Here is a 21,569-nt window from a genome sequence, read left to right as displayed (position 1 = left end):
TTGCAGGTATTAAATTTGAATCGTGCGGGTGGTTTCAATCACTCTCATAGCAGTTTAATTACTAAGGGTTCTCAATCTATATTAAGCAGGCATAGGCCAACTAACTTACACACTGGCGAGGCTTCTGTGACTCGGCATAAGAATGTTTCAAATATGGTCCTGTTCTCCGAGCTTGAGGCCAAGCTATCGTTTCCTCTAGGAATCTTGCAGTCTCACTTATCAACCGGGCTAAGGCACCTTGGTGCCCCAAAAGCCCAACTCCACTTAAGTACGGGCGTTTCTTGTCAGTCCCAGCAGCCCAGGACTTGACATCTTGACTAAGGCTATCCAACCGTAGAACCGGAGATTCATCTAGATTTCCAAGGTCAAGTGCTTCGCTATACTCAACCAAAGCCCAGATGGAGATAGCGCTATGTAGGAAAGCGGGTGCCTCATGCTGGGCATTAGTGCTGCTTGAACGAATCTGGGACCAAATACTGCATGCATGCATCAGAGCTTCTCGCGCACTGCGAGGATTACACATCCATCTTTTCAGTTTGTCAACAACCATTGAATGTTGGGTTTCAGTGACCCGCCAGCGTCCAAATGCGATAACCTCTCTAGTCGGGAAGTATATCAAGAGTGAAACCATGTGAATGTTAGTCATGCAAGCTCGACTAAGAGCTGTGGGTGGCAAGGTCTCGACATGTCGCTGCAGTATGTCCAGATATAAATGAGCATGACGAAGCCAAGAGAGGTCACTTAGAATACCCATGACCAGAAGAAGCGAGTTAAACGCATCAAGATGACCAGGGAGCTCACGATAACGGTAAAGGCCCAGGAGCACCTGGCGGAGAGAGATTAATTGTTGAGAAGATGAATCTAAAGACAATGTCAGCTCTAGGCCGTCTACCAAGTATACTTGCAGCCCATACCCTCTGTGAGACTATGCTTCCACGTCTCGGTAGTAGAAATGCCCCAGACACGTTCATTAACTGGCATGGGAAACTGAAGAAAGTCGATTGGAATTGTGGATGAGAAAGCGAAGAAGCCAACTTGCTGGCTATCTATAAGCTAAACCCAAGTTAGTTACCATCATGCTCAGGCTTTCTGAAGGTCAACTAATTAAAATGAAAGACACCTACCCAAGCGCAGTAAAACAAACGAATCTCTAATTGCGCCCTGATCCATGCTTGCCAGTCTTGAGATACCACATGTTCAGCCAGTGATGACTTAGCTAAGTTGGCTGAGAATGAAGCTATCTTGCGGCATTGGGTTGCAAGCTGTGCCATTGCCTCATGGGCGCATTCTGCAAATCTTAGATCCCCACCGTACATCATGCCAATCTGGTTCAGGACGGAAGCCTGAGCAACACAGATACTGGGTGTTAAAGTCTGACTTCGTTCCAGCTAGTGAAAGTAAGCTTTGTCAATATCGACTCGATTTGAAAAGGTCACATCGAGGATTCAGAAAAGGACGTACTGACCTGTATGCGAATAGCTCGGCGTAGAAATTCCTGCATGATGGGGTAGACTTCTCTTGACTGCAAGGTTTTCGAAAACAGGCACCCGATCGATGAAACGGCGAGGCTCAGTAGCCAGTCGTCTTTAGTAGGTGAGAATGTTGCCTTATGGAGTAGAGGGAAAACAGGGTGATAGTCTTCAAAGTAAACTTGCATATAGATCTGCATGTGCTGTAGAGATGGCAAATGCTTGTTCGTGAATGGGATACAATATGCATTATCGCTATTGAGTTGTTTGAAAGTGGAAGTCATGACTTGGTAAGTTTCGTTGGTTATATAGGGTACATGCCCATAGTCTTCTGCCCTCCATGGCTCAAGGTCGGCATCATCTCTAAGCGAGGGGTGCGAAGTGGTTTCAGGCGATGTCTGGCTGCCTTGGCCTTGAGAACTTGGGTTGGCTAAGGACTGAGTAAAGCTCGGGGTTGGGGTTTCGCATTCAAGTTGATGGACCATGGGCTCACTATCCATAGAAGTCGATATATCATAGGTATCAGCTTGGCCGAGCACCTCGCTTGGACTCGGGAAAAAGAATGTCATGGGGTGCGGTAGTTCCAATAATGGATGGTCGAGCATGGAGTGCACGGAACTGTTCCAGGGAAGATCTATACCAAGTGACTCCCAATCTTGGAAGTCTAATCCTTCAGCCCCAAAGGTAAAATTGTTGACGAAGACTCCGTTAAGATTAGTTGACTGCCCAAAATCGCCAGTAGGACCCGTTTCTTGGCCGGAATCCAAGTGCATCTCTATAGAAGTATTGCCGACGTCTGTTGATAGAGAAGGAAGTTCACCCACAGCTTTTGATGCGCGGCTGTGAACATTTCTTGCTAAATCAAGTGTCAAAGGACTTGGCTGGCTCTGAACTAGAGGTAAAGTATCATGCAAATGACTGTCCCTCTCGCTGGAGGAAGGAGACTGAGGGCTGACGCCACGGGGTGAGGTCTGCCCTTTCTGTTGTAAAGGCCGATAGAAGCAATCGAGATTCTTGAGAGAACACCTTCCGCAGGGCGAATGACCGTCGCAACGTTGTTTAGATCGGGCGCAGGAAGTACAAGCCTTGGCCACGTAGGCTACCCTGCGAGACCTACGAGTCATCCTGGCAGGATCATGGGTAAGTAAATGCTGATTCAGAGTATCCCTGGCGTTTATTAACACGGTTGTAGCCGAGAGGTGATATGGGCTTGCCATTGACTCACTTTCGTGTAAAGGTGCTGTTGCAATCTCGACAACTATAAGGGCGAATGTCTAGGTGTCGTCGTTGATGACGTCGAAGATGCTCGTCTCTAGCGAAAGTGGCACCGCAGTCACTACATGAGAGAGTCATTGAAGCGAGCGACAACTGTCTACAGATGGGCAAGGGACAGTAGGGTACAGGTTGGAGTCTACTGCTTGGCATATGCGTATACGTCTCTTTGTCAGGAAGTGGGTGGACAGGAGTCGCGGGATAATTAAAATGCGGGGTTGGGTCACTGATTCCAACTTTTAAATTTTGCGGGGTTGCTATACGTACCATGACGCGGCAAAAATACCGGTAGACAATCTCTTGGGTAGTGGTAATGGTTTGAATTCGCTAGTGGCAACTAGTCCGAATGGAATTACAGAGCAGATACCCTTACTTTCTAAATCTATTTATAAAACTTCGGCTCAACTGCGACCTTTCTCAATGACTCTTGCCAAGACGGCAAACCCCTTGTTTCCTCCCACTCCGAATGGGCTTGTAAGTGGTACTGAGTCGCTTAATACCATCGTCTAAGTGGCTGGTTGGTAATGACCCTCAAATCTATAGGCAAGGAACATCCGTCACATGTTACACTGCACCTAGAGGGTTATCGAATCAGATCATGTACTTGAGGGTCAGCCCCGAAGCTTTACGCACAATTAAAAGACGCATTTGATCTCGGTCAGAGCGCAGCTTTCACTGTCGCTCGTCTCCAACTCTTGTCTCCTACTGCGCTGCTGCAACATGTCTCAGAAGAGCCCCAAGAGCGGTTCGCCGCGGTCTCCACGATCTCCCCAGAGTCAGGGACCTGTCGCAACTGCTGCACTGGCGCTTGAAGTCGATGATCTTCCTGAGGGGGAGGAAGATGATCCAGGTCTCGGCGAAGACTCCGAAAGCTCCACGGCCTCCATCACCTCAAGCATCCTCCACTACCGTACCATCAATGGCAGGACTTACCACAGCGAGAGAGGGAATGCTGCCTATTGGTAATATCAGTCATTATGTGACCGAAAGCAAGGCTGATATTGTGCCAGGGGCTCTAATGATGAACGACAAAGTGAAGCGATGGACATTGCGTAAGATCTAAAGCCTTTGATGAGCTGTGTCAACTAACACGTCCAGGCATCACATGTTTACTCTTTCGCAAGACGGCGAGCTGCATTTAGCTCCGCTAAATGATAACATTCAAGTAAGTCATTTGGTTTTCCAGGACAACAAGCTCTAGGCTAAAGCCATCCGCTACTACCAGAAGGTACTTGACGTTGGATGCGGAACAGGTATGTGAATGCTTGTGACAAAGTCGTCTGGAGTTGTCGTGCTTATTTTGCATCTATCTCACAGGGATATGGGCCATGTTAGTGGTTGATAAGTCCTAAAGCTTTACCTTATTGCTGACCTGGAAGTGATTTTGCGGACAAGTATCCCGGATGCGAAGTGATAGGGACGGACATCTCTCCAATCCAACCTTCATGGGTGCCGCCTAATGTCAAGTTGTAAGGGTTGAACCGTTCATGAAAGGATGTCACTGTCTCACATTCTATGTAGCGAGATCGAGGACTTCAATCAGGATTGGACCTTCCCTCCGGAGTCCTTTGATTACGTCCACTTACGCTATTTAGTTGGGTGTGTTCCCGATTGGGATAAGCTCTTTGAACAGGCCTTCAAGGCTCTCAAGCCGGGCGGTTGGGTCGAGTCCTTTGAAGCCTCAGCTATCATCGAGAGTGATGACGATAGCGTAAAGCCCGACTCGGCATTGGCTCAGTGGGGGCCTATCTTTATCAAGGCCTCAAAGACGATTGGAAATACGTTCACTGTCGTAGGAGACGAGCTTCAGAGACCTGGCATCGAAAAGGCTGGTTTTACAGATGTCAAGCAATGGGACTCAAAGGTAAGCCATTCTTCAACATTAATTAAGGATACGCTGACATTTCTCGCCTTTAGTTACCCCTGAATCCTTTCCCCAAAGATCCCAAGCTTAAAGAAATTGGTCAGTTTGGTGAGCTGTTCAGTACTCAGGACACTGAAGGGTTAGTGTTGTTTGTTGCCAACACTCTAGGATGGACTCCCGAGGAGGTCCATGTATACATCGCCAAGTTCCGGCGAGAGATCAGAGACAGGAGGAATCACCCGTATATTCGCTTGAGAACTGTGTGGGCAAGGAAGCCAGAGTAAATATGAGGTCGCTTGTTTGTTCCTGTCACTGGCTTAAGCATATGACCGCTATGGAATTAAATTACTATGATCTATGTACTTTCGGGTTCTCGAAATGCTGCATAAAATTGAGGATTCAAGTATGAAGTGAGGGACAGGTCATCGCCCTGACACGCAACTGCGAAGTAGGTCTGAACCCCAGTGGCTTGGTCAAGCTGACCAGGCGGCGCCAACATATCCAATGTACGAAGATACGATTGCGAGTAATACCCATGGCCGTGGTCTTCAAGATACCCGACAAGCCCAAGTGCAGCGTGAAGATCGTTATTGGTGTAGTGTCGAACTGGTATATACGCCTTGACGTCGGGAATAGAAGATTTCGGTGCGACGTCAAAGTTGAATACCGCCCCAGAAGTCAGATGATCCACGTTGGGTAGCTCGTCTTCAGGTGATGTATCAGGGTCGAGACCAAGTGTACGTTTCCACAAATCGGCAAACCTCTCTAGAGATTTATCCAAACCGGTGCGAAGTCCACCAACAGTCATAACGTTTCGGACAAAGCGGAAAGAGGTTTGATTGGACCTTGCGTATATCTTGAGCCGTGAAGCACCGGGTTCGACACAGTCTATTGCCAACATGAAGGGGCGGAGTCGTCTTCCGTCGTCGTGTTTAGAGAGATATGCTTCCACGTGGTTCAAAGCCTCGAGATTTTGACATCCTGAGGTTTCAATCGCATGTCTTATCTGGTGCCACGCACTGCGATCTGGTGTCTCAGCTGGTATGAAATATACTTTGATAGACAAGTGATCGTGCAGCATTTCCAAAGCCGCAAAAATAGTTGAGCCCTTTGTCGAAATTCCAGAGGTGGCCGTGGTTGGAGACCCAGGACCTAGCAACTCATGCCAGAAATGTTCAAACCAGGTTAGATCGAGTTCGGGAATGATTTTGGCAAGGTTGTAAACAAGATTCCGCGTCGGGATTTGATTGAATGGATCTTGCTTACTTCCAGCTAAGGGACTGACGAGCTCAATGGCGTATCTAATGTCGGGCTTCTTGCTTCCAGAGTTCCATTTCCAGCTATACTCAATGGGAGAGTGGTCATCAGTCATGAAGCTCTTCCATGGTGCTATGCTTGACCGTGGCCTGGGTCCCATTTCCGGAACGACCCATCGGCACAACAACAGTAGAGCTTCGTACTGCTCGTTCAAATCATAGTCCGCTTCTGTGAGGAGGGTGTTGAGTTGTGGGCCGAGAGTCTTCCACCACCAGTCGCTGTCGTTCAACAAAGGAGGGAGCCATTTATCCAGAGTCTTCCATGCCAGTGGAGTATTCTCACGGGGTTGCAGGAGCGTTTGAAGGTGTTTTGTTTGTGTCATGATTCAGGTTTATGCTTCTCTCGGAGCTGCGGAGACATGAGTGTTCCAGTTAGCGGGGTCGGTCCATTTTTATGCTGTCTCCTGTTAGTTAGACACTTGCGTCACTGCGGTGAAAAGCTGCACCCAACAATACCAACTCCAGCTCCTCTCCCGATGGAAAATGAATCAGCAGTTTGCAATCGCGATTCATAAGCTTGGCCACTGACTCGGAATCGCTCAGTGCCGAGGTATGATATGTATTGTAAATTGCGGAATTGATTGATTCATACTATTGATGGCGGCGTCCCATCTTGTGTACATCACTTGTGCGTTATATCTACACGCTGGGTTGCGAACACAATTTATAAGCGAAGCTAGTACCGAATGTGGTCAAGACTGGTCCACTCAATTTGCTGCGTTTTGTGTCGTCTGAATATTATGGGCCTCCTTGAATATTGATTTAGTAATACAGAATGGAAGACAACTGCTAATAGCTTTATTAATTTATACTTACTTAGCTGGTTTAGATATATTATTAAATTACTTTACTAGAGGGCAAGTTAATAGTAGGTGTCTCTACTATGGCCTAAAAGCAGGTTTCTCTTATTGGCTACCCTAGTGTCCTTTTTATATAGCTGAGGTTTATATAACTCCTGCTTCTAAGATAATAAAGGTAAAAAAAGTTTAACATAGTTATAAGCAATGGCCTTGCATATCATTTTAACGTTAAATCCCCAGCATTTTCTTAATAAGGTTTGGAGAGAGTAATAAAAGCAAGGTAGTGTAATAGTAAATATATAAAACGGAAGACAATCACGGAAAGCTTCCGCAGAAGGACCCCTCTTTCACTTATTCTTAATTTTTCCACCGCAGCTAAAGGTTTGACTAGCCCGATAAAGCAGTGATCTACGCAATATCACAAGACGCGCCAATCAGAGAGAGTTCATTCTAGTCTACGCGCCTGTTGCTACAAGCCTGTATAAGAATATTGCTCAACTCTTGTTCAAAACTGTATTACTGGCGCCAGAGATTTAGAGAGGACGCCTCACCCCTCTTTGTCCTTTGACTCATTAATATACACTATCGCGTTATTCAAGATGATTGAATCAACTTCGGGATTTGTCAAGTCATCGATACCGTTGTATCACAGTGCCCTTAAATCTTTTAGCTTTAAATGTGCGGAGTTGCTTATGGGCATATTTATTTTTAAGCTCTTCTCGCTTATTGCTGCACGATCAAACCAATTCACAGCATATCTTATGTTTACAGAAGACTACATCCAGCAATCACTCTTTATCTCCTCCCGGGGCATTTCGCGCGGTGGGCTAGTCGTTCTACTATTTAGCCTTCTTAGCGTTACTTCATCCCTCTATGGCACACTTCTTTGGGCTTTGGATTCACCAGGCTACATCTTCCAGGCAACAAACACGACCGTCGCTGCTGACCAACGCCAAAGAAACGAGAACCCTCCTTACATCATACAACTGGCCCTAGATCCGACTGAACTTCGAAGCACCGGGGAAAAGCTCCCACAAATCATTGGTGCTGAACTATTCAATCCGGGTCTCAACTACAGTTTAACAGGGAAAGTGGACAACAGCCATGGGACACCTGAAGTGGTAGCGCCGACACGACAAGGGCTTGGTATCGGTGCCCGTATTTGGTTAGATGGTGACGGCTTCTCAGTTTCCCCGGACACCAACGCGATGATGCCTTATACTGATACTATGAATATGACTTTGTTTAGTTCATGCATCTTATTTAATGAAGGGTCTGCTGTTTGGAATTGCACATTTAATAATGCCGAAGCGCAGAGCATTATTGAAGGGGTAACAGGACTGCCCGAGGTTCATTGGAACGATGCGACTGACGAAGACATGGATTCACGATACATCAGGCCTAACAGGGCCGACAACATTTGGGTCTCACTGGGCACAGGTGGAGGCTCAGCCTTCATGAATCAAGTATTTACTGTGACCAAAGAAACAAGACGCCACACCTTTTTTCAGTCCACTTTTAAGGCGACAATGGTGACCAATCCCGGTATTCCGTTTGGGCAATATGAAGTCGCTGACTTCGTCAACCGGACTTGGAGCACCAGCACCGACCAAGACAGTACCAAAGAAGCCAACCCTCTCATGGGCCGTATTATCTACGACATAATGGGGGCTCAGGATCAGGGTGCCAGTTACCAGTTTGGTGCAAACACCGCTGATAACAACAATAAGTCCGCTCTTCAAAAGAACTGGGGTTATTATACCCCGCAAGTCAATAACGCCAGCATGTATTCTCTCATCAGCATTACCACCACAAAGATCACACTCATTCGATCGGAAACACTTTCTGAGGCCCCAGAGCCTTTTGAGAAATGTGAAAGATCCAATTTCCAGAACGAAGGATTCGGTGGAAAGGTCACGCAGACTGATTGTACTAGTTCCAAAGCTCCAGATGTTAAACATGGCTTCTTTGGTCAAGTTGATACAGCTGCTGTAATGATCACGCGTGGTTTAGGTGCTGCTCGATCAAACATTAGTGCTCAGTCACTTGACGAAAAGTCCCTGACTTGGCTGCGGGATAACTCTGGAGCAATTGAGGCATTATTGACTGCTAGAGCTTACAGCGTCAGCATCGACCCGTCACTTGTGGAACTCAGCGTTGATAAACTCATGGTAGCTATGTCTAGCTTGCAGCTCTTTTTAACCTGCTTGGCTTTAGTACTTGCTGCAGTTATCTGGATAGGCCTCATGTATTCTGCCCATGGACACTGGTCTAGCACTCTTCTGGGGAACCTGATTCATACTACCTCAGAAATGAACGAAGCAAACCCAGGATATGTCAAGAAAGCTCCAGAGATAACCCTGTTGCCCATGGGTCGGAAGAAGGTCTTAGCAGTGGATGGGGGAACGTTGACTATATCAAATACCGGATTGACGTCAATGCAGCCTTTTGCGACTTTTGACCCATTTCCGGGGGATCCAAAAGGGCATATGGAAGTGGATGCATACTCCTTAAGCTATGGCGACCAATATACGGGGAGACAAAGGCTACTATCAAGTAATGAGCCCAACTACATGTATAGGCGATAATATTGTTGTCTCATGTATCTAGAATTGCGTTTAATATTAGGATAATATGCAATGTATAAATAGTACTAGAATGCATTTTCTATTTACTTTATGATTAATATTAGAAGCAGAATATAAAAGAGACTATACAGCGACTACTCTGACTATTACATCTAAGAGTATAACACCATTCTTTAGCTTTAGTCCTCTAGATACTCTATATCATATGGTGTAAGGGAAGCCTATACAGCAACGTGTTAGAGGAGACCTAACATACTGAACAGGGATCGACTTACCACTCCCCTGCTAGCCTTGAGGTATAAAGAACGGTTGCTGCAAATTGGCCTTGCGATGATTCAATGTCGCTTTCGAATCTCATAAGTAGGTCCTTGGCTTCTTGATAAATGTCCGGCGGACAGCAAGGGCTACTCTGAATAAATGCCAGAGGTAGAACTATGCAGCGAGCCATTTTGGTAAAGTGAGGAACCAGATCCTCTGCATTCAGGAACCTGGGTGCAAAAGCGAGAACTTGTCTGGAAATTTGACTGATCTTCCCTACAGCATATGCCGCTAGATGTGACTGAAAGTGCTCACTAACGGTTTTTCCATGAAGTCCACCGCTGACTTGGTACATTCTCTGCAGGGTCTCAGGGTGGCCGTCGTACATTGGAGCACCGCTCCAAATAATCTCATTCAGTACCAATCGAAGCATTGACATTCCGAATAACCACCGAGCCATCATTGCCAAAGGTGGAGCGCCCGTTGCGCTGTGAAGCATAACACTGTTAGTCAGAGGTTGACGAGGAGTTGCTGGAGATGTGCTGCGTAGGCCCTCTTGTGCCGTACTTGTTGGTGGGCTAAACCCTTGGATGAACAGGTCTGCGTCGTTCTCGGTTTCCAGAGCTCGGCAGATGAGTTCAGGAGTCAGCCCGTTTTTCAAGTCAGCCTTGATACTGCAGGTTCTATTCATGATGGAGTAATGGTCTCGAACAGCCCTGGGGAAATTAAACGCCTTGTAAAAGTCTTCCTCCAGTTTAATGAGATCCTTAGGAACCTCAACAGCGCGGTTAATGCAGCTGACGCGGATGTTGTAGGCAGCATGGATACACATGCGCCGACCAAGAAGATTGTCTCATCTCTGAATCGCAGGTCCCAGTCTGTCTCATAGCCAGGACATTGGATTTTCTGGCGCAAGCATTGCGAACATCCAGGCATGGCATGATCACACTAACAGACACATGTCAGCCCCAGTAGTCATGAGAGCAGGGAGAAATAGCAACGGAAGACTGTTACTTTTCTTCGCTTCTGTCGGCATGGAAGGCAAGCTGTTGATGGTTTTCCGGTGTACCCCATGGCTCAATTGGAGATCTGGTGTCTAGATGAAGATGGTACTCTGGTTCTTGGGAGAAATCTTCCCTATATGGGTAAAAGCTTCGAAGTTTAATTGTTAGTGGGCAGTAGTGTAGGCCAACAGTAAGAGTAAGTTATTAAGGAGGCACGAGATACCATGGTGGTTTACGTGTCTTGGACATCGCCTTGACGTCTTACCACCGGCTAGGACTAAAGGAAATCTACGGGCCCGACGGATTTCATGAGGTAAGTGGCGGGGACGTGCAGCCCAAGCGTCCTTCTGTAGCGTCGAAACTTTCTCCAGGCTGGGAAAAGATCAGCCAAGCTTCCTGGCCAGGGCTAAGCTTTTTAGTCAAATCGAGAATCAGTAGTAAGAAGTTGCTGATTACAGGCTTCCCCAATAAAGATGCAATTAAATCCTGCAGGTAATGAGTTTTGCTATCTATATAAAGTTAATGAGATCCAGAAAAGGTCTACAATGATTCCTCAACATTTCAAGCAATACCCCAACTCGTATAATCTCTGTAAAAAGAAACATCTCATCATGAAACATTCTATTCTTGGTATCCTTTTGGCTCTTATTACAGGAGCTGTGTCAAAACCTCCCTTGCTTAAAAAGCCACCCACAGTTCAAGTCAAGAATGGCACATACATAGGGACTCATTCAAACTCATATAATCAAGACTTCTTCCTCGGAATCCCATATGCACAGCCCCCTGTCAGGAACCTTCGCTTTAACACTGCCCAATCTCTTAACACGACATGGACAGGCAAGAAACCCGCGAATAGCTACTCCGCTGCCTGTATTGGATATGGTGTAAGTGAACTTCCTGCTTGCTGTACAAACTCTGACTAATTTAAACGCAAAAGACCGACAATGGAGTTTATAAAAATACTTCCGAGGATTGTCTGTATCTCAACATCGTTCGCCCGAGTGAGAGACGTCGGAAGCTTCTAGCCCTTGTTTGGATCCATGGAGGTGGCCTTGTCGAGGGCTCAGCTATTGATCAGCGCTATAATCTCTCATTTATCGTCCACCAGTCTGAAGCTATCGGAAAGCCCATCATCGGCATATCTCTCAACTATCGACTTGGCGCTCTAGGATTCCTTAACTCGGACGAGGTTGCTAAGACAGGAAATACCAACCTCGGGTTCAAGGATCAACGTCTTGCGTTGCGCTGGGTTCAGGAGAATATCCCAGCATTCGGTGGCGACCCGGAACAAGTCACGATATGGGGAGAAAGCGCTGGAGCCTTTTCCGTTGGCGCCCATCTCACAGCGTTTGGAGGCAGAGACGATAGGTTATTCCGTGGAGCTATTATGGACAGTGGAAACCCTGTGTTCTATCTACCCGTCTTTCCTGCTCAGTATTTTCAACCGTCATATGAAGCGCTGCTAAGAATGACCGGGTGCAACAATTCTGCTGATGGTCTACAATGCTTACGGCAAGTTCCGATTGCGGAGCTAAGCAAGGTATTCCATGCTGCACCAAGTCTCTGGTCAGGCTTTACTCCTTCCAAAGATGGGGACTTCATCCAAGGTTCGGGTTCTGAGCTTCTGTCAAAGGGAAAGTTCGTCCATGTGACGATTCTGATTGGCACAAATACTGACGAAGGGACGTACTTTGCATCAAAAGACCCGACACCAAAGAACATCAGCAGCGATGCCGAATTCATATCGTACTTGCAAGGTACTTTATCTCCCAAGACCAGGATTTGCTCATTTGGCTAACACTTCATTACAGATAACCAGCATCTCCCAACTCCATTTATACAGGAGGTACAGAGAGCTTACCCTGATGTTCCAAGTGAAGGCATTCCTGGAGTGCCGACATTACCTACAAGCTATCGCCCCGGATATCCTTATGGTTCACAATGGCGGCGACTCTGTCATCATCGCGAACAAACGCTGGACTAGTCAGATTTGGTCTTCTGCGGCCCTAGATGTGTACTCCTATCGCTTCAATATCGTCCCAGCGTCAATCCCGGGTGTCTTTGGCGCTTCACATGTTCAAGAGATTCCTTTCGCCTTTTACAACCATAACGGAATTGGGTATAACGAAGAAAACATGCCTCCTTGGAATGGGACGAAGGAGGCTTTTGAGGACAAGGGAGCGGATTATGCAGAAGCGGCAAGACTCATGAGCAGCTTTTGGGTGAGCTTCGTTCATGACCAAGACCCAAACTCTTTTGGGAGGGGGGGCTGTGGTATTGACAATCGTTCTGTGCCGTTGTGGCCGACATATACCAAAGGCGGCAAAAACGGGAGGAATTTTGTCTTCTCATCGGCATTTGAATTTTACCTTGAGCCTGATAATTTCAGGTTCAACGCTATTAACCTGTTAATGTCTAGGAATGAAAAGAGCTATACGCAAGAGTAGATACCTTAGCAGAACAGCACCTAGCTCTTTCTGTCCACCTCAATGTCCTATATCTGGTGTGATAATTAGTTCCGCAGAAGTTATAGATATAATCTTGTATAAGTTACAGGCGTCGATTGTGATAATACGCACTAACCCTGTTATGGATTAGCCCTCGGGGAAGCAACGCGTGGACCTGAAGACCCCTCATAAAAAGTCAGCTCTGTTCGTTAGTCATCGCGCTGAATAGAATATGTCCTCCATCAAGCCATGAGCTCTGGTTCGAGGTTGAAAAAGCATAGGGAGCGGCTGGCCTGTACAGCTTGCCGACAGAGGAAGCTCAGATGTGATCGTGAAAGCCCCTGTGGCAGCTGTGTTCGCAGGAGAGATATTCCATCCTGCTCCTACGAAGTTTCCCCCGATAACTCGGAGCGCGACCGTGTCCGCCAAGCCCAGGCCCAAGCACGCCTTGAACATCTGGAGCATCTCGTCGAAATGCTTGCAGGACAACGCTCGGCTACCAATGACGGAGCTCAAAATGCCACCCTATGTGCTGTGTCGCCACCAGATCCGGGCATCGCGGAACATGCAACTGCGTCGTCATCTTTGCGTTCTGACCTTTGTTACCAGACTGAGAGCGGCACAACACACTGGTCAGCCATGCTAGATGATATACAAGCGCTCAGGTCTACACTAGATTCTTTCGAGGACAATTCTACAGATGCTGAAGACGTCAGCGCTCCTCAATCAGAAGCCGGGATGGGAATAGGCGTCATGTTTGGTGCCGGTCTCTCGCAAGCTCTGAGTATCGAACAAGTACTCAACACTCATCTTCCCTCGCGAAGGGATACCGACCGCCTGGTCTCTGCATACTTCCGAGTTCGGCTGTACATCACGCCGTTCATACACGCAGTGCAATTTCGGAGGCAGTATGAGGCTTTTTGGAATGACCCTGCTGCAGCATCGCCGCTCTGGATCTCGATTCTCTTTTCAATGCTGTTCATGGCCGCCAATATTTCCCGGACCAGTAGAGAAAACGAGGTACCAGGGCATGGATTTACAGTTGCTGCCGCCCAGTGTCTTGCTTTGGGCGAGTATTTCCGTCCCAAGCCCTTCTGCTTTGAAGCACTCCTGCTTTACCTTCAATCGCGTTTCGTCACATGTCTAGAAATCTCTCCAGACATGGGTACTCTTCTCAGCATGCTTGCCCATATTGCCACGGTTTCAGGCTATCACAGAGAGAGCAGCGTCCCAGGCATAAGTCCCTTTGCAGCAGAGATGCGACGCAGGGCATGGAGCATGTTCGTGCAGCTGGATCTTCTGGTATCATTCCACCTGGGTGTTCCGAGTAGAATCTCCTTATCAGTCTCAAACACACGCGCTCCAAGCAATCTTCTCGACTCCGACTTTGACGAAGATAGCACTCAACTACCTACCTCACGGGCCAATACCGAGTTGACTGGTGTGACATTTTGCATCCTGAAGCACCGACTTATGACAATATTCGACAAGATCTTTCAACATGTGCTGATGGATCGTTTACACGAAGCAAAGGATAGTGAAATCGACGCTTTGGACACCGAACTGAAAGGCTTATACAAAGCCCTGCCGGAATTATATCAGCCTCGGCCAATCGAAAATTGTATAATCGATCATCCCCAACTTATTGTCGCTCGTCTTTGTATCTCTTTTGTGTACTACAAATGTCTCTGTGTTCTTCATCGTCCACATGTGACCAGACATAGAGACAAGAGCGTCCGAGAATGCTATGCCGCGTCATCTGCCTTGGTAACTGATCTCCTGCGTGTTTATGAGGAGTGTAAGCCTGGAGGTCAGCTGGATACTGAGGAGTGGCTTATGAAGAGCATCACTTGGCATGACTTCTTACTCGGCGTAACTACACTATGTCTTGTGGCTTATGCAACAAACCAGGCAACGGATGGTATCCATATCGACGAGCCGGGAACAAAGCTTCTTTTAGAAAGAGCCAGAACAGTGATCCAGATGGAACAATCGGAAGATGGAGCAAGAGCACGATCTAGAGTTTTATCAATAGTGGAAGCCACCGTTGCTCATTTAGAGGTGCAACAAAGCAGCGAGTGCATGCAGGTACTGTCTGATATGGATACGTTACCACCCATAAACACCTTGAGACCATCCTCAAATGTCACTGAGGGATCGAGCTGGAAATGGGGTGAGACCCAACTATTAAACGAAACCAACTGGGACTATCTTGACGAGCTGTTTGATATCTCTCATCATTGAATGTTGGCTAGATCGAAAAATAAGGTTTAGGGGACATAGTCCACTAAAGCTCCAGAAATGAACTTGTCATTGAATCCTTGACTCAGTCTGTGTGATTCAAGCTGAGTCTCTAGCAACCCCGGCTCTCGACCTATGAATGAGAATTGAGCCCTACCAAGGCTGAATGCCTTGCTTTGATACGACTTTGCCGACATCTTTATCCCTCACCCCAATCAGAACATCCTTGACAACCGCAGCCCCAATCGCAGGATCAATCGCGCCTTGTGCTTTGTTCGTCTCTTGGCCAAGGCCAAGGCCGGTTGCCAGGTATCCAGGACTAATGGCCCATACTTTAACGCCGTCCTGACCAAGAATCCTGAACCACTCCCTAACTTTGGGTCAGCTTAATCTCTCGCATTGACCTGACTACATGGTACCTCATCATCATGTTCATTCCAGTCTTGCTGCTTCGGTACGCGGGCAAATCCAAGTTAGTTAGGGTCTTGGGCCACCCTTTGCTGGGCTGCCTATTGACAGGGAAGTCTGGATCTTCAGACGTGGTAAGAGAAGATGTACCGCTAGCGATGAACATAAGGCGGGGATCGCTGGATTCGAGGAGCAACGGGGCGAAAGTCCAAGTCAAGAGATGGGTCCCGGTGACGTTGACATCATAGGTTTTGTTCCACATCTCTCTTGCTGACATCTTGCCAGCGGCCAGTTGTTGGTCTAATTGGGCACCTTTGATGCATTGCCCGGTCAGTATTGCGGAAGCATTCTTGAAGAGACTGGACTCACCTGCGTTATTTATGAGAGCATCGAGTTTTCCATACTTGGTCTTCACATGTTCAAATGCAGCGACAATGGATGCATCATCTTCAATGTCAACTTGAATAGCATGAAGATGGCTGGAGGGAAACTGTTCCTTGAGGCTCGTGATGGCCTGCTCAGCCTTTTGGATAGATCTACCTCCGACCAATACTTCGTATTCTGTATCGGAGCTGCAAATGGCCTTGACAATTTGGAACCCGAGACCGGTGTTGGCGCCTGTCACAAGCACAAGCTTTCGTCCGTCCATCTTGCCAAGCTTGTTTGTTAGAGTTGATGTAGAGAATAATGTTAATGGAAGAAGAATGCGAGACAAGTTGAAAGTCCAGTAGTAGTTTGCTTTCCAGCGTTTTTATAGACCTATAGCGGAGATATAAAGCTGAAAATAAATAACAGGTTTGGAGAAAGCAGTGTCTGGGCTCTGTCCGCAACATGGGGATGTTTGTTGTCATTGTTATCATTGGTCAGAATCTCCTTTCTCCACAATTCCTCGGCCGTTAATTCCTTTCGTGATGGCCGGCCAGGCCGGGCGTAAATGCCGTCTCGGCCGATAATCTCCGGTGCGTTTACATCCGGCCGGCGAAACTCAATCCAAATTTGACTACGGCATTCGGACTCTTATCTTCTGCGACATTTCGGGTATAAGTTCTGCTGCTTTATGCCCCTCTTTAAGACTTTTCATTTTGCGTCGCTCCAGATACTTCATATAACCTCATTTATAACACGACCGTTTAGATACACACCGCAGCCAAGACCAAACAGTCTCAAAAGCACCCTCTCTCATCTTGACCACATCCTGACTTTCTTTTTCTTCTTCCGATAAATTACCATGGCAAGAGCAATTCTGGTAGTTGGGGCTACTGGGAACCAGGGTGGTGCAGTGATTGACAATCTTCTACAATCAGAGGCCTCTTTCACTATTCTCGCCGTAACCCGGGATCCTGTGTCCTCAACGGCCCAGAGACTCGCCCAAAAGTCGTCTGAGATCAAGCTCATACAAGGAGATCTTGACGATCCTGTAGCTCTCTTCAAAAACGCTGAGGATATCGTTTCTGGACCGACATGGGGGGTCTATTTTGTTCAGGTTAGTTACAGTCCCCGGGAGAACTTTCATCATCTGACCAGGTACCCAGAATCCGCTTGCCAGCAACCAGACACCGGAACAGGAGGTCAAACAAGCAACAGCATTCATCGACGAATGTATCAATCACAAAGTGAGGTTCTTTGTGTACGGCTCTGTCGACCGTGGTGGTGATCGGTCGTTCAACAATCGCACGCCAGTTCCGCACTTTGCCAGTAAATATGACATAGAGCATTATCTGGTTGAAAAGGCTCCATTGGCGAATATGGATTGGACTTTTCTTCGACCAACTGGATTCATGGATAACTACAAACCAGGGTTCCAAGCCAAGATGTTTCTGACGTGTTGGAAGATCGCCCTCAAGAACAAGCCGCTTCAACTCATCGCTGTTTCTGACATAGGGTACTTTGCTGCTCAAGCATTCATGGATCCGGAACGCTACAAAGGTCAAGCTATTTCCCTTGCTGGCGATGAGTTGACTTTTGATCGAGCCTCCAGGATCTTTGAGGAGAAGACCGGTCGGGGCATACCCCTTACTTTCGGAATTGTTGCTTGGATTGTGTTGTTTTTTCTTAAGGGCATTGGTGCGATGTTTAAGTGGATGCAGGATGAGGGTTTTGGTGCAAACGTCCAGGAGCTCAGAAGCAATCATCCCCACCTGGTTAAGTTTGAAACTTACCTCGAGACTCAGAGTGGATATGTGTTACGGAAGCAGGGGTGACGCATTCACCACTCAAGGACATAAATGCCCAATCAACTAAAGAGATGTATAAAGAGGGGGACAAGGGATAGTGTTAATGCTCTCTGGTATATCTCTGCTAAACCTTTATTGTCTGTGTCTTGGCTAGGACTCCGCATGTGCGGTTATATAGTTAGTCTGTTTGGCCTCTCATGTCAACGTGGCTGGAATCTGGATATTTAGGTAGCTAAATAAAATCTTCATCAGGTGCCGCCGATTGATGAACTGGAGTATCTCCGCTCTCTGCTCGGAGTGGGGCCATTCGCACACAGCTCCGGTACTCAGTAGGCTATCCGTATGAGGCACAAGTACAAAAAGTGGGTGATCCGGATTAACACTAATCCCAGGAGCCATCGGCCGTTTGCTAGACACCACTAGCCAGGCATGGTCGTTCAAAAGCTACTACAACTGCAGAGGACAATTCATACCGTCATAAACGCCGTCATCTTTCACTGAGTTCCGTACTAAACATAAACTACCTGCAGCTCAGGCGTCTAATTGCGTAGAATCTGCAGCCGACTTGACTAAGCCAGATATGCCACCTACGCAGGGCGCACGGCGCCGCCATCGGACGTTCACTGTATGTACGCATGAGAACTCACGAGGTCTAAACAGCTCATCATCGTGATACAGGGCTGCTGGAAATGTCGATCACGTAAAGTGAAGGTAAGGACAAGTTATGAATCCCATCTGTTTAGCGGTCCACCCAGGCTGACCCATTCAGTGTGACGAGACACGTCCGTGGTGTCTCAATTGTCGACGCATCGGCATTCAGTGCTCTGGCTACGATTCGAAGATTGTATGGATGGAACAAAACAAATCAAAGCCTTTTCAAACCGATGGGCGGCGTATTTTGCGTAGCGGTATGTAATGTTAATCTCTCCGGGCTATCTTCATGATGTGAGACCCTCATTGTGTTCCTGTTAAGGTCCTATTCGTGGACGTCCCTGATAGTTGCATTGTTGCTGATACACAGCAGAATTAACATGGGCAGGGTTTGAAACTTTATCTAGCGAACATTTGGACCTCCTGATATTGTCTTGCGACGAGAACCCTTGTCACGCCCAACCCTACATCCATCGTGAGCAATCATCTTGGACGCCCGAATGTCATAACCCATTCTCAGTGTTTTCATCGAGGCCTGAGATTTCAACGCCATTGAGAAGCTCCCTTAATCCAACGCTTTTGGAGGAGTTCAAACCTCGACCGCAAAGCCATGATTCAATCACGGGTCCGCTCCAGGACGAGCGTTTCTTATTCCATCACTACGTCACCCACGTAGCTTTCATAATGCTCCCATACGAACATCCCTATAATCCATGGCAATGCTATTGGGCCACTGCCGCTTTACAACTTGCATTATCAGGCCAGAAAGTCCTGTATAGGGCCATACTAGCCCATTCAGCTTTCAACATCGCCCATTTGCTTGGAAACGATGCCAAGATGGCTAACATTGCGCTACGGTACTACAATGCGGCACTGTCGCATCTAACACATGATTTGGTGCATAGCAAGACCGACTCCTCGGCTATGCTAGCTTCTATCATGAGCTTGATGTTTGCTGAGGTATGTCCACAGGAACGGATTCATACTTTGGGCGTTTTATGAGCTTCATTTCCCCTGACCATCTTCCAGGCCTACCGCGGTCATTCCACAGACTGGAAACACCACTTACGGGGAGCAAGGACGCTTCTTTGGTCGTACGGTGAGGCCTACCCCTGGATCTTGTCAGACTTGGCTCGTTCTTCCCTAGAAAGCCTCGGCGTGATAGAGATCATCGCCGGATCCTCTACATGGTCCAATCGCTCTGATTTCGAGGCTAATCGTCAGTCACCTGACGCTGGGAACCCGGATCCTTTGGCGATGTTGTCCACACCTGATTTCATCTTCACTATCGGGGCGCCACGCTGCATTTTGGAATGCATCTCCAAAATCACGAACTTTAGCCAAGCACCACTTGGTGACATATCTCGGACAACGAGCAATGAGCTTCTCCACGAAGTCCTCTCATGTCTCAATTCAGTCCAAAGTAGCAGCAGTTTCATTCCCAACAATCCTCCAGAGGCCAAGCATCAAGCAAAAGCATTCATATCTGCGACTTATATTTACTGCTACCGAACATTGCTTGATGTACCCCCTCACGCCATTCAACACCATGTCCACGATACCTTGGGTCACGTGTCAGCCTTTCTCGCCAACAGTACTGGGAACTTTTCTGCATGGCCAGCCTTCATCGCCGCAGCCGAGGCATACACACAGGAAGATTTGGCGACAGCGCAAGAGTGGGTTAATTGGGCAACATCGGTAGGCATAGGAAGCCGAACTTCGATAAAAGTTGTCCTTTATGAAATATGGCGAAGACGCGAGGTAATCAGCCAACAAAGTGGTTTGGATCCTGGAAAGGTTATCATGGATTGGAAACAGATCATGCATGAGCTTGAATTTGATAGTCTACTTATATGATGCTCTGTACTAGCAAATTGTGCCCTTTGGAATTTGACTTATTCGGGAGGTGACAACGAGGATAGAAGCACATGGCTCCTATCGAAATTGTCCTTCAGCGCCTGGATATTGATATGTAGTACCCTAAGATCTCGTTCCCTAAAGCAATTTTGCTAAGGAATCCGCCCATTTAGGCTCGATAAAAAGCCCAGTAGCCTCGACGAAGACTGTACCGTCCTCTGCATTCTCAATTACGCCCCGAACCCACGCTTTCCGCCCCTGAACTTCCATAACGTCGGCCCGAATCAGGATGATACTATCTACCTCTATCGGACTCTTGTAGCTCACGTTAAGATTTGCCGTAACCGAAATCTTGCCGGTCAGTCGGGGGAAGCTCGCTCTTCCCATGCATTCGTCTAGCAACACGGCAGCTATGCCACCGTGAACAAGGCCAGAATGGCCGGATAGTTTGTGGCCAAGGTGATAGAATGCTAAGAGACCTCCGGCTGCATCATCTTTATAAACGAAGGGAGGTGGCGAGATTGCATGGAGACCGGCCAAAGTCGTTGAGGTCAGGTTGTCTTGGATGTATTCTTCTCGTACAGACAATACCGAGCGAGATACCTCAACGTTGATCTTTCCCTGAAGGTCGAGGGTAGCTGGATGAGAAGCAGCTATGGAGGCGAGACGCTGGGACAGAGCTTGGGTTGTCTGAGGACCACCAATTGGACTTGGACGTACTTCAGTGGGCATTGTTGAAGAGATTTAGGTCTTATGGGTGTGACGAGTCCCAAAAAGTAAAGTATAATGGTCGGATGAAATGAAAAGAAAAAGGGTAAGAAAGCAAAATGGAAGAAAATGCAAAGGGCTCAGTTGTGTGTCAAACTCGATCGTCTTATCAAGCTCTATTCTATTTTCGGAGATTTATCTGACACCAAAAGGTGAGTCTATGGAAAACGACTCAGATTTAAAATTGGAACATGTAGGTTGTTCTTGCAATCGCTTCGTCAAAGTATCTTGGTAATAACTACCCAACCAACAGGTAGTCTTTGTTTTCCACTAACGCAACTAGGTGGAGAAGTGCTCGGTATGCGATTCTTGCAATTCCTAAATAAGTATAGCGCGGGAAGTGGCTGTGATAGAGCGCAGCGCGACTAGCATTATGGGGCTATCGGTTAGCTTCTGTGAGGGGACTTGATGACACCAACTCGCTATAGCATGTCGTTCTTCATTTAGGACGT

The 21,569-nt window shown here is 47.4% G+C and overlaps 11 protein-coding genes across 13 annotated transcripts; 6 read left to right on the top strand and 5 right to left on the bottom strand.

The window, feature by feature from the left end:
- Positions 1-29: 29 nt before the first annotated feature.
- FOIG_15824 (uncharacterized protein) lies at positions 30-2,913 on the bottom strand. Its single transcript, XM_031217217.1, has 5 exons — positions 2,695-2,913; positions 1,466-2,636; positions 1,125-1,388; positions 915-1,053; positions 30-861 (listed from the first exon to the last, which is right to left on the bottom strand). The coding sequence occupies exons 1-5, from the start codon at positions 2,892-2,894 to the stop codon at positions 101-103; spliced, it is 2,535 nt and encodes an 844-aa protein (XP_031053114.1). The 5' UTR covers positions 2,895-2,913; the 3' UTR covers positions 30-100.
- A 424-nt stretch (positions 2,914-3,337) lies between these two features.
- Positions 3,338-5,003, top strand: FOIG_15823 (uncharacterized protein). Of its 2 annotated transcripts, XM_031217215.1 has the most exons (8): positions 3,338-3,703; positions 3,752-3,793; positions 3,840-3,906; positions 3,967-3,994; positions 4,059-4,071; positions 4,121-4,210; positions 4,263-4,605; positions 4,659-5,003. In XM_031217215.1, exons 1-8 carry the CDS (start codon positions 3,462-3,464, stop codon positions 4,887-4,889), a joined length of 1,056 nt encoding a protein of 351 aa, XP_031053112.1. In that variant the 5' UTR covers positions 3,338-3,461; the 3' UTR covers positions 4,890-5,003. The 2 variants fall into 2 exon arrangements, with proteins under 2 accessions (XP_031053112.1, XP_031053113.1); XM_031217216.1 differs by having other exon boundaries at positions 3,752-3,906.
- Positions 4,872-6,354, bottom strand: FOIG_15822 (uncharacterized protein). Its single transcript, XM_031217214.1, has one exon. It carries the CDS (start codon positions 6,242-6,244, stop codon positions 4,961-4,963), a length of 1,284 nt encoding a protein of 427 aa, XP_031053111.1. The 5' UTR covers positions 6,245-6,354; the 3' UTR covers positions 4,872-4,960.
- Positions 6,355-7,239: 885 nt separating this feature from the next.
- FOIG_15821 (uncharacterized protein) lies at positions 7,240-9,382 on the top strand. The gene has a single exon (XM_031217213.1). It carries the CDS (start codon positions 7,321-7,323, stop codon positions 9,307-9,309), a length of 1,989 nt encoding a protein of 662 aa, XP_031053110.1. The 5' UTR covers positions 7,240-7,320; the 3' UTR covers positions 9,310-9,382.
- A 198-nt stretch (positions 9,383-9,580) lies between these two features.
- Positions 9,581-10,258, bottom strand: FOIG_15820 (uncharacterized protein; the record flags this gene model as incomplete). The annotated part of the gene is made up of 1 exon (XM_031217212.1): positions 9,581-10,258. The coding sequence occupies one exon, from the start codon at positions 10,256-10,258 to the stop codon at positions 9,581-9,583; it is 678 nt and encodes a 225-aa protein (XP_031053109.1).
- Positions 10,259-11,182: 924 nt separating this feature from the next.
- On the top strand, positions 11,183-13,018 carry FOIG_15819 (uncharacterized protein; the record flags this gene model as incomplete). Its single annotated transcript, XM_031217211.1, has 3 exons — positions 11,183-11,455; positions 11,509-12,317; positions 12,391-13,018. 3 exons carry the CDS (start codon positions 11,183-11,185, stop codon positions 13,016-13,018), a joined length of 1,710 nt encoding a protein of 569 aa, XP_031053108.1.
- A 220-nt stretch (positions 13,019-13,238) lies between these two features.
- FOIG_15818 (uncharacterized protein) lies at positions 13,239-15,380 on the top strand. The gene has a single exon (XM_031217210.1). The coding sequence runs from the start codon at positions 13,268-13,270 to the stop codon at positions 15,260-15,262; it is 1,995 nt and encodes a 664-aa protein (XP_031053107.1). The 5' UTR covers positions 13,239-13,267; the 3' UTR covers positions 15,263-15,380.
- A 32-nt stretch (positions 15,381-15,412) lies between these two features.
- On the bottom strand, positions 15,413-16,316 carry FOIG_15817 (uncharacterized protein; the record flags this gene model as incomplete). The annotated part of the gene is made up of 3 exons (XM_031217209.1): positions 15,413-15,629; positions 15,679-15,979; positions 16,037-16,316. 3 exons carry the CDS (start codon positions 16,314-16,316, stop codon positions 15,413-15,415), a joined length of 798 nt encoding a protein of 265 aa, XP_031053106.1.
- A 579-nt stretch (positions 16,317-16,895) lies between these two features.
- On the top strand, positions 16,896-17,868 carry FOIG_15816 (uncharacterized protein; the record flags this gene model as incomplete). Its single annotated transcript, XM_031217208.1, has 2 exons — positions 16,896-17,150; positions 17,200-17,868. The coding sequence occupies 2 exons, from the start codon at positions 16,896-16,898 to the stop codon at positions 17,866-17,868; spliced, it is 924 nt and encodes a 307-aa protein (XP_031053105.1).
- Positions 17,869-18,291: 423 nt separating this feature from the next.
- On the top strand, positions 18,292-20,373 carry FOIG_15815 (uncharacterized protein). Of its 2 annotated transcripts, none has more exons than XM_031217206.1 (4): positions 18,292-18,552; positions 18,611-18,749; positions 18,866-19,452; positions 19,522-20,373. In XM_031217206.1, the coding sequence occupies exons 2-4, from the start codon at positions 18,692-18,694 to the stop codon at positions 20,347-20,349; spliced, it is 1,473 nt and encodes a 490-aa protein (XP_031053103.1). In that variant the 5' UTR covers positions 18,292-18,552; positions 18,611-18,691; the 3' UTR covers positions 20,350-20,373. The 2 variants fall into 2 exon arrangements, with proteins under 2 accessions (XP_031053103.1, XP_031053104.1); XM_031217207.1 differs by having other exon boundaries at positions 18,611-18,786.
- A 114-nt stretch (positions 20,374-20,487) lies between these two features.
- Positions 20,488-21,081, bottom strand: FOIG_15814 (uncharacterized protein; the record flags this gene model as incomplete). The annotated part of the gene is made up of 1 exon (XM_031217205.1): positions 20,488-21,081. The coding sequence occupies one exon, from the start codon at positions 21,079-21,081 to the stop codon at positions 20,488-20,490; it is 594 nt and encodes a 197-aa protein (XP_031053102.1).
- Positions 21,082-21,569: the final 488 nt, after the last annotated feature.

The sequence above is a fragment of the Fusarium odoratissimum genome (assembly GCF_000260195.1).
Source record: "Fusarium odoratissimum NRRL 54006 unplaced genomic scaffold supercont1.59, whole genome shotgun sequence".
Classification (NCBI taxonomy): domain Eukaryota; kingdom Fungi; phylum Ascomycota; class Sordariomycetes; order Hypocreales; family Nectriaceae; genus Fusarium; species Fusarium odoratissimum.
Note: the sequence above shows the minus strand (reverse complement) of the source record. Positions and strands in the feature narration are given on the sequence as shown.

Bases quoted from the DNA above. Each gene is read 5' to 3' on its own strand.
- FOIG_15821 (XM_031217213.1), top strand. From the start codon at position 7,321: ATGATTGAATCAACTTCGGGATTTGTCAAGTCATCGATACCGTTGTAT.
- FOIG_15823 (XM_031217215.1), top strand. From the start codon at position 3,462: ATGTCTCAGAAGAGCCCCAAGAGCGGTTCGCCGCGGTCTCCACGATCT. The intron at 3,794-3,839 runs GTAAGATCTAAA...TAACACGTCCAG, and splicing joins AGTGAAGCGATGGACATTGC to GCATCACATGTTTACTCTTT. The intron at 3,907-3,966 runs GTAAGTCATTTG...CGCTACTACCAG, and splicing joins CGCTAAATGATAACATTCAA to AAGGTACTTGACGTTGGATG.
- FOIG_15822 (XM_031217214.1), bottom strand. From the start codon at position 6,244: ATGACACAAACAAAACACCTTCAAACGCTCCTGCAACCCCGTGAGAAT.
- FOIG_15824 (XM_031217217.1), bottom strand. From the start codon at position 2,894: ATGCCAAGCAGTAGACTCCAACCTGTACCCTACTGTCCCTTGCCCATC. The intron at 1,389-1,465 runs GTCAGTACGTCC...TACTTTCACTAG, and splicing joins GCCGAGCTATTCGCATACAG to CTGGAACGAAGTCAGACTTT. The intron at 1,054-1,124 runs GTAGGTGTCTTT...ACTTGGGTTTAG, and splicing joins GTTTGTTTTACTGCGCTTGG to CTTATAGATAGCCAGCAAGT.
- FOIG_15818 (XM_031217210.1), top strand. From the start codon at position 13,268: ATGAGCTCTGGTTCGAGGTTGAAAAAGCATAGGGAGCGGCTGGCCTGT.
- FOIG_15815 (XM_031217206.1), top strand. From the start codon at position 18,692: ATGGAACAAAACAAATCAAAGCCTTTTCAAACCGATGGGCGGCGTATT. The intron at 18,750-18,865 runs GTATGTAATGTT...GATACACAGCAG, and splicing joins GCGGCGTATTTTGCGTAGCG to AATTAACATGGGCAGGGTTT. The intron at 19,453-19,521 runs GTATGTCCACAG...ACCATCTTCCAG, and splicing joins TGAGCTTGATGTTTGCTGAG to GCCTACCGCGGTCATTCCAC.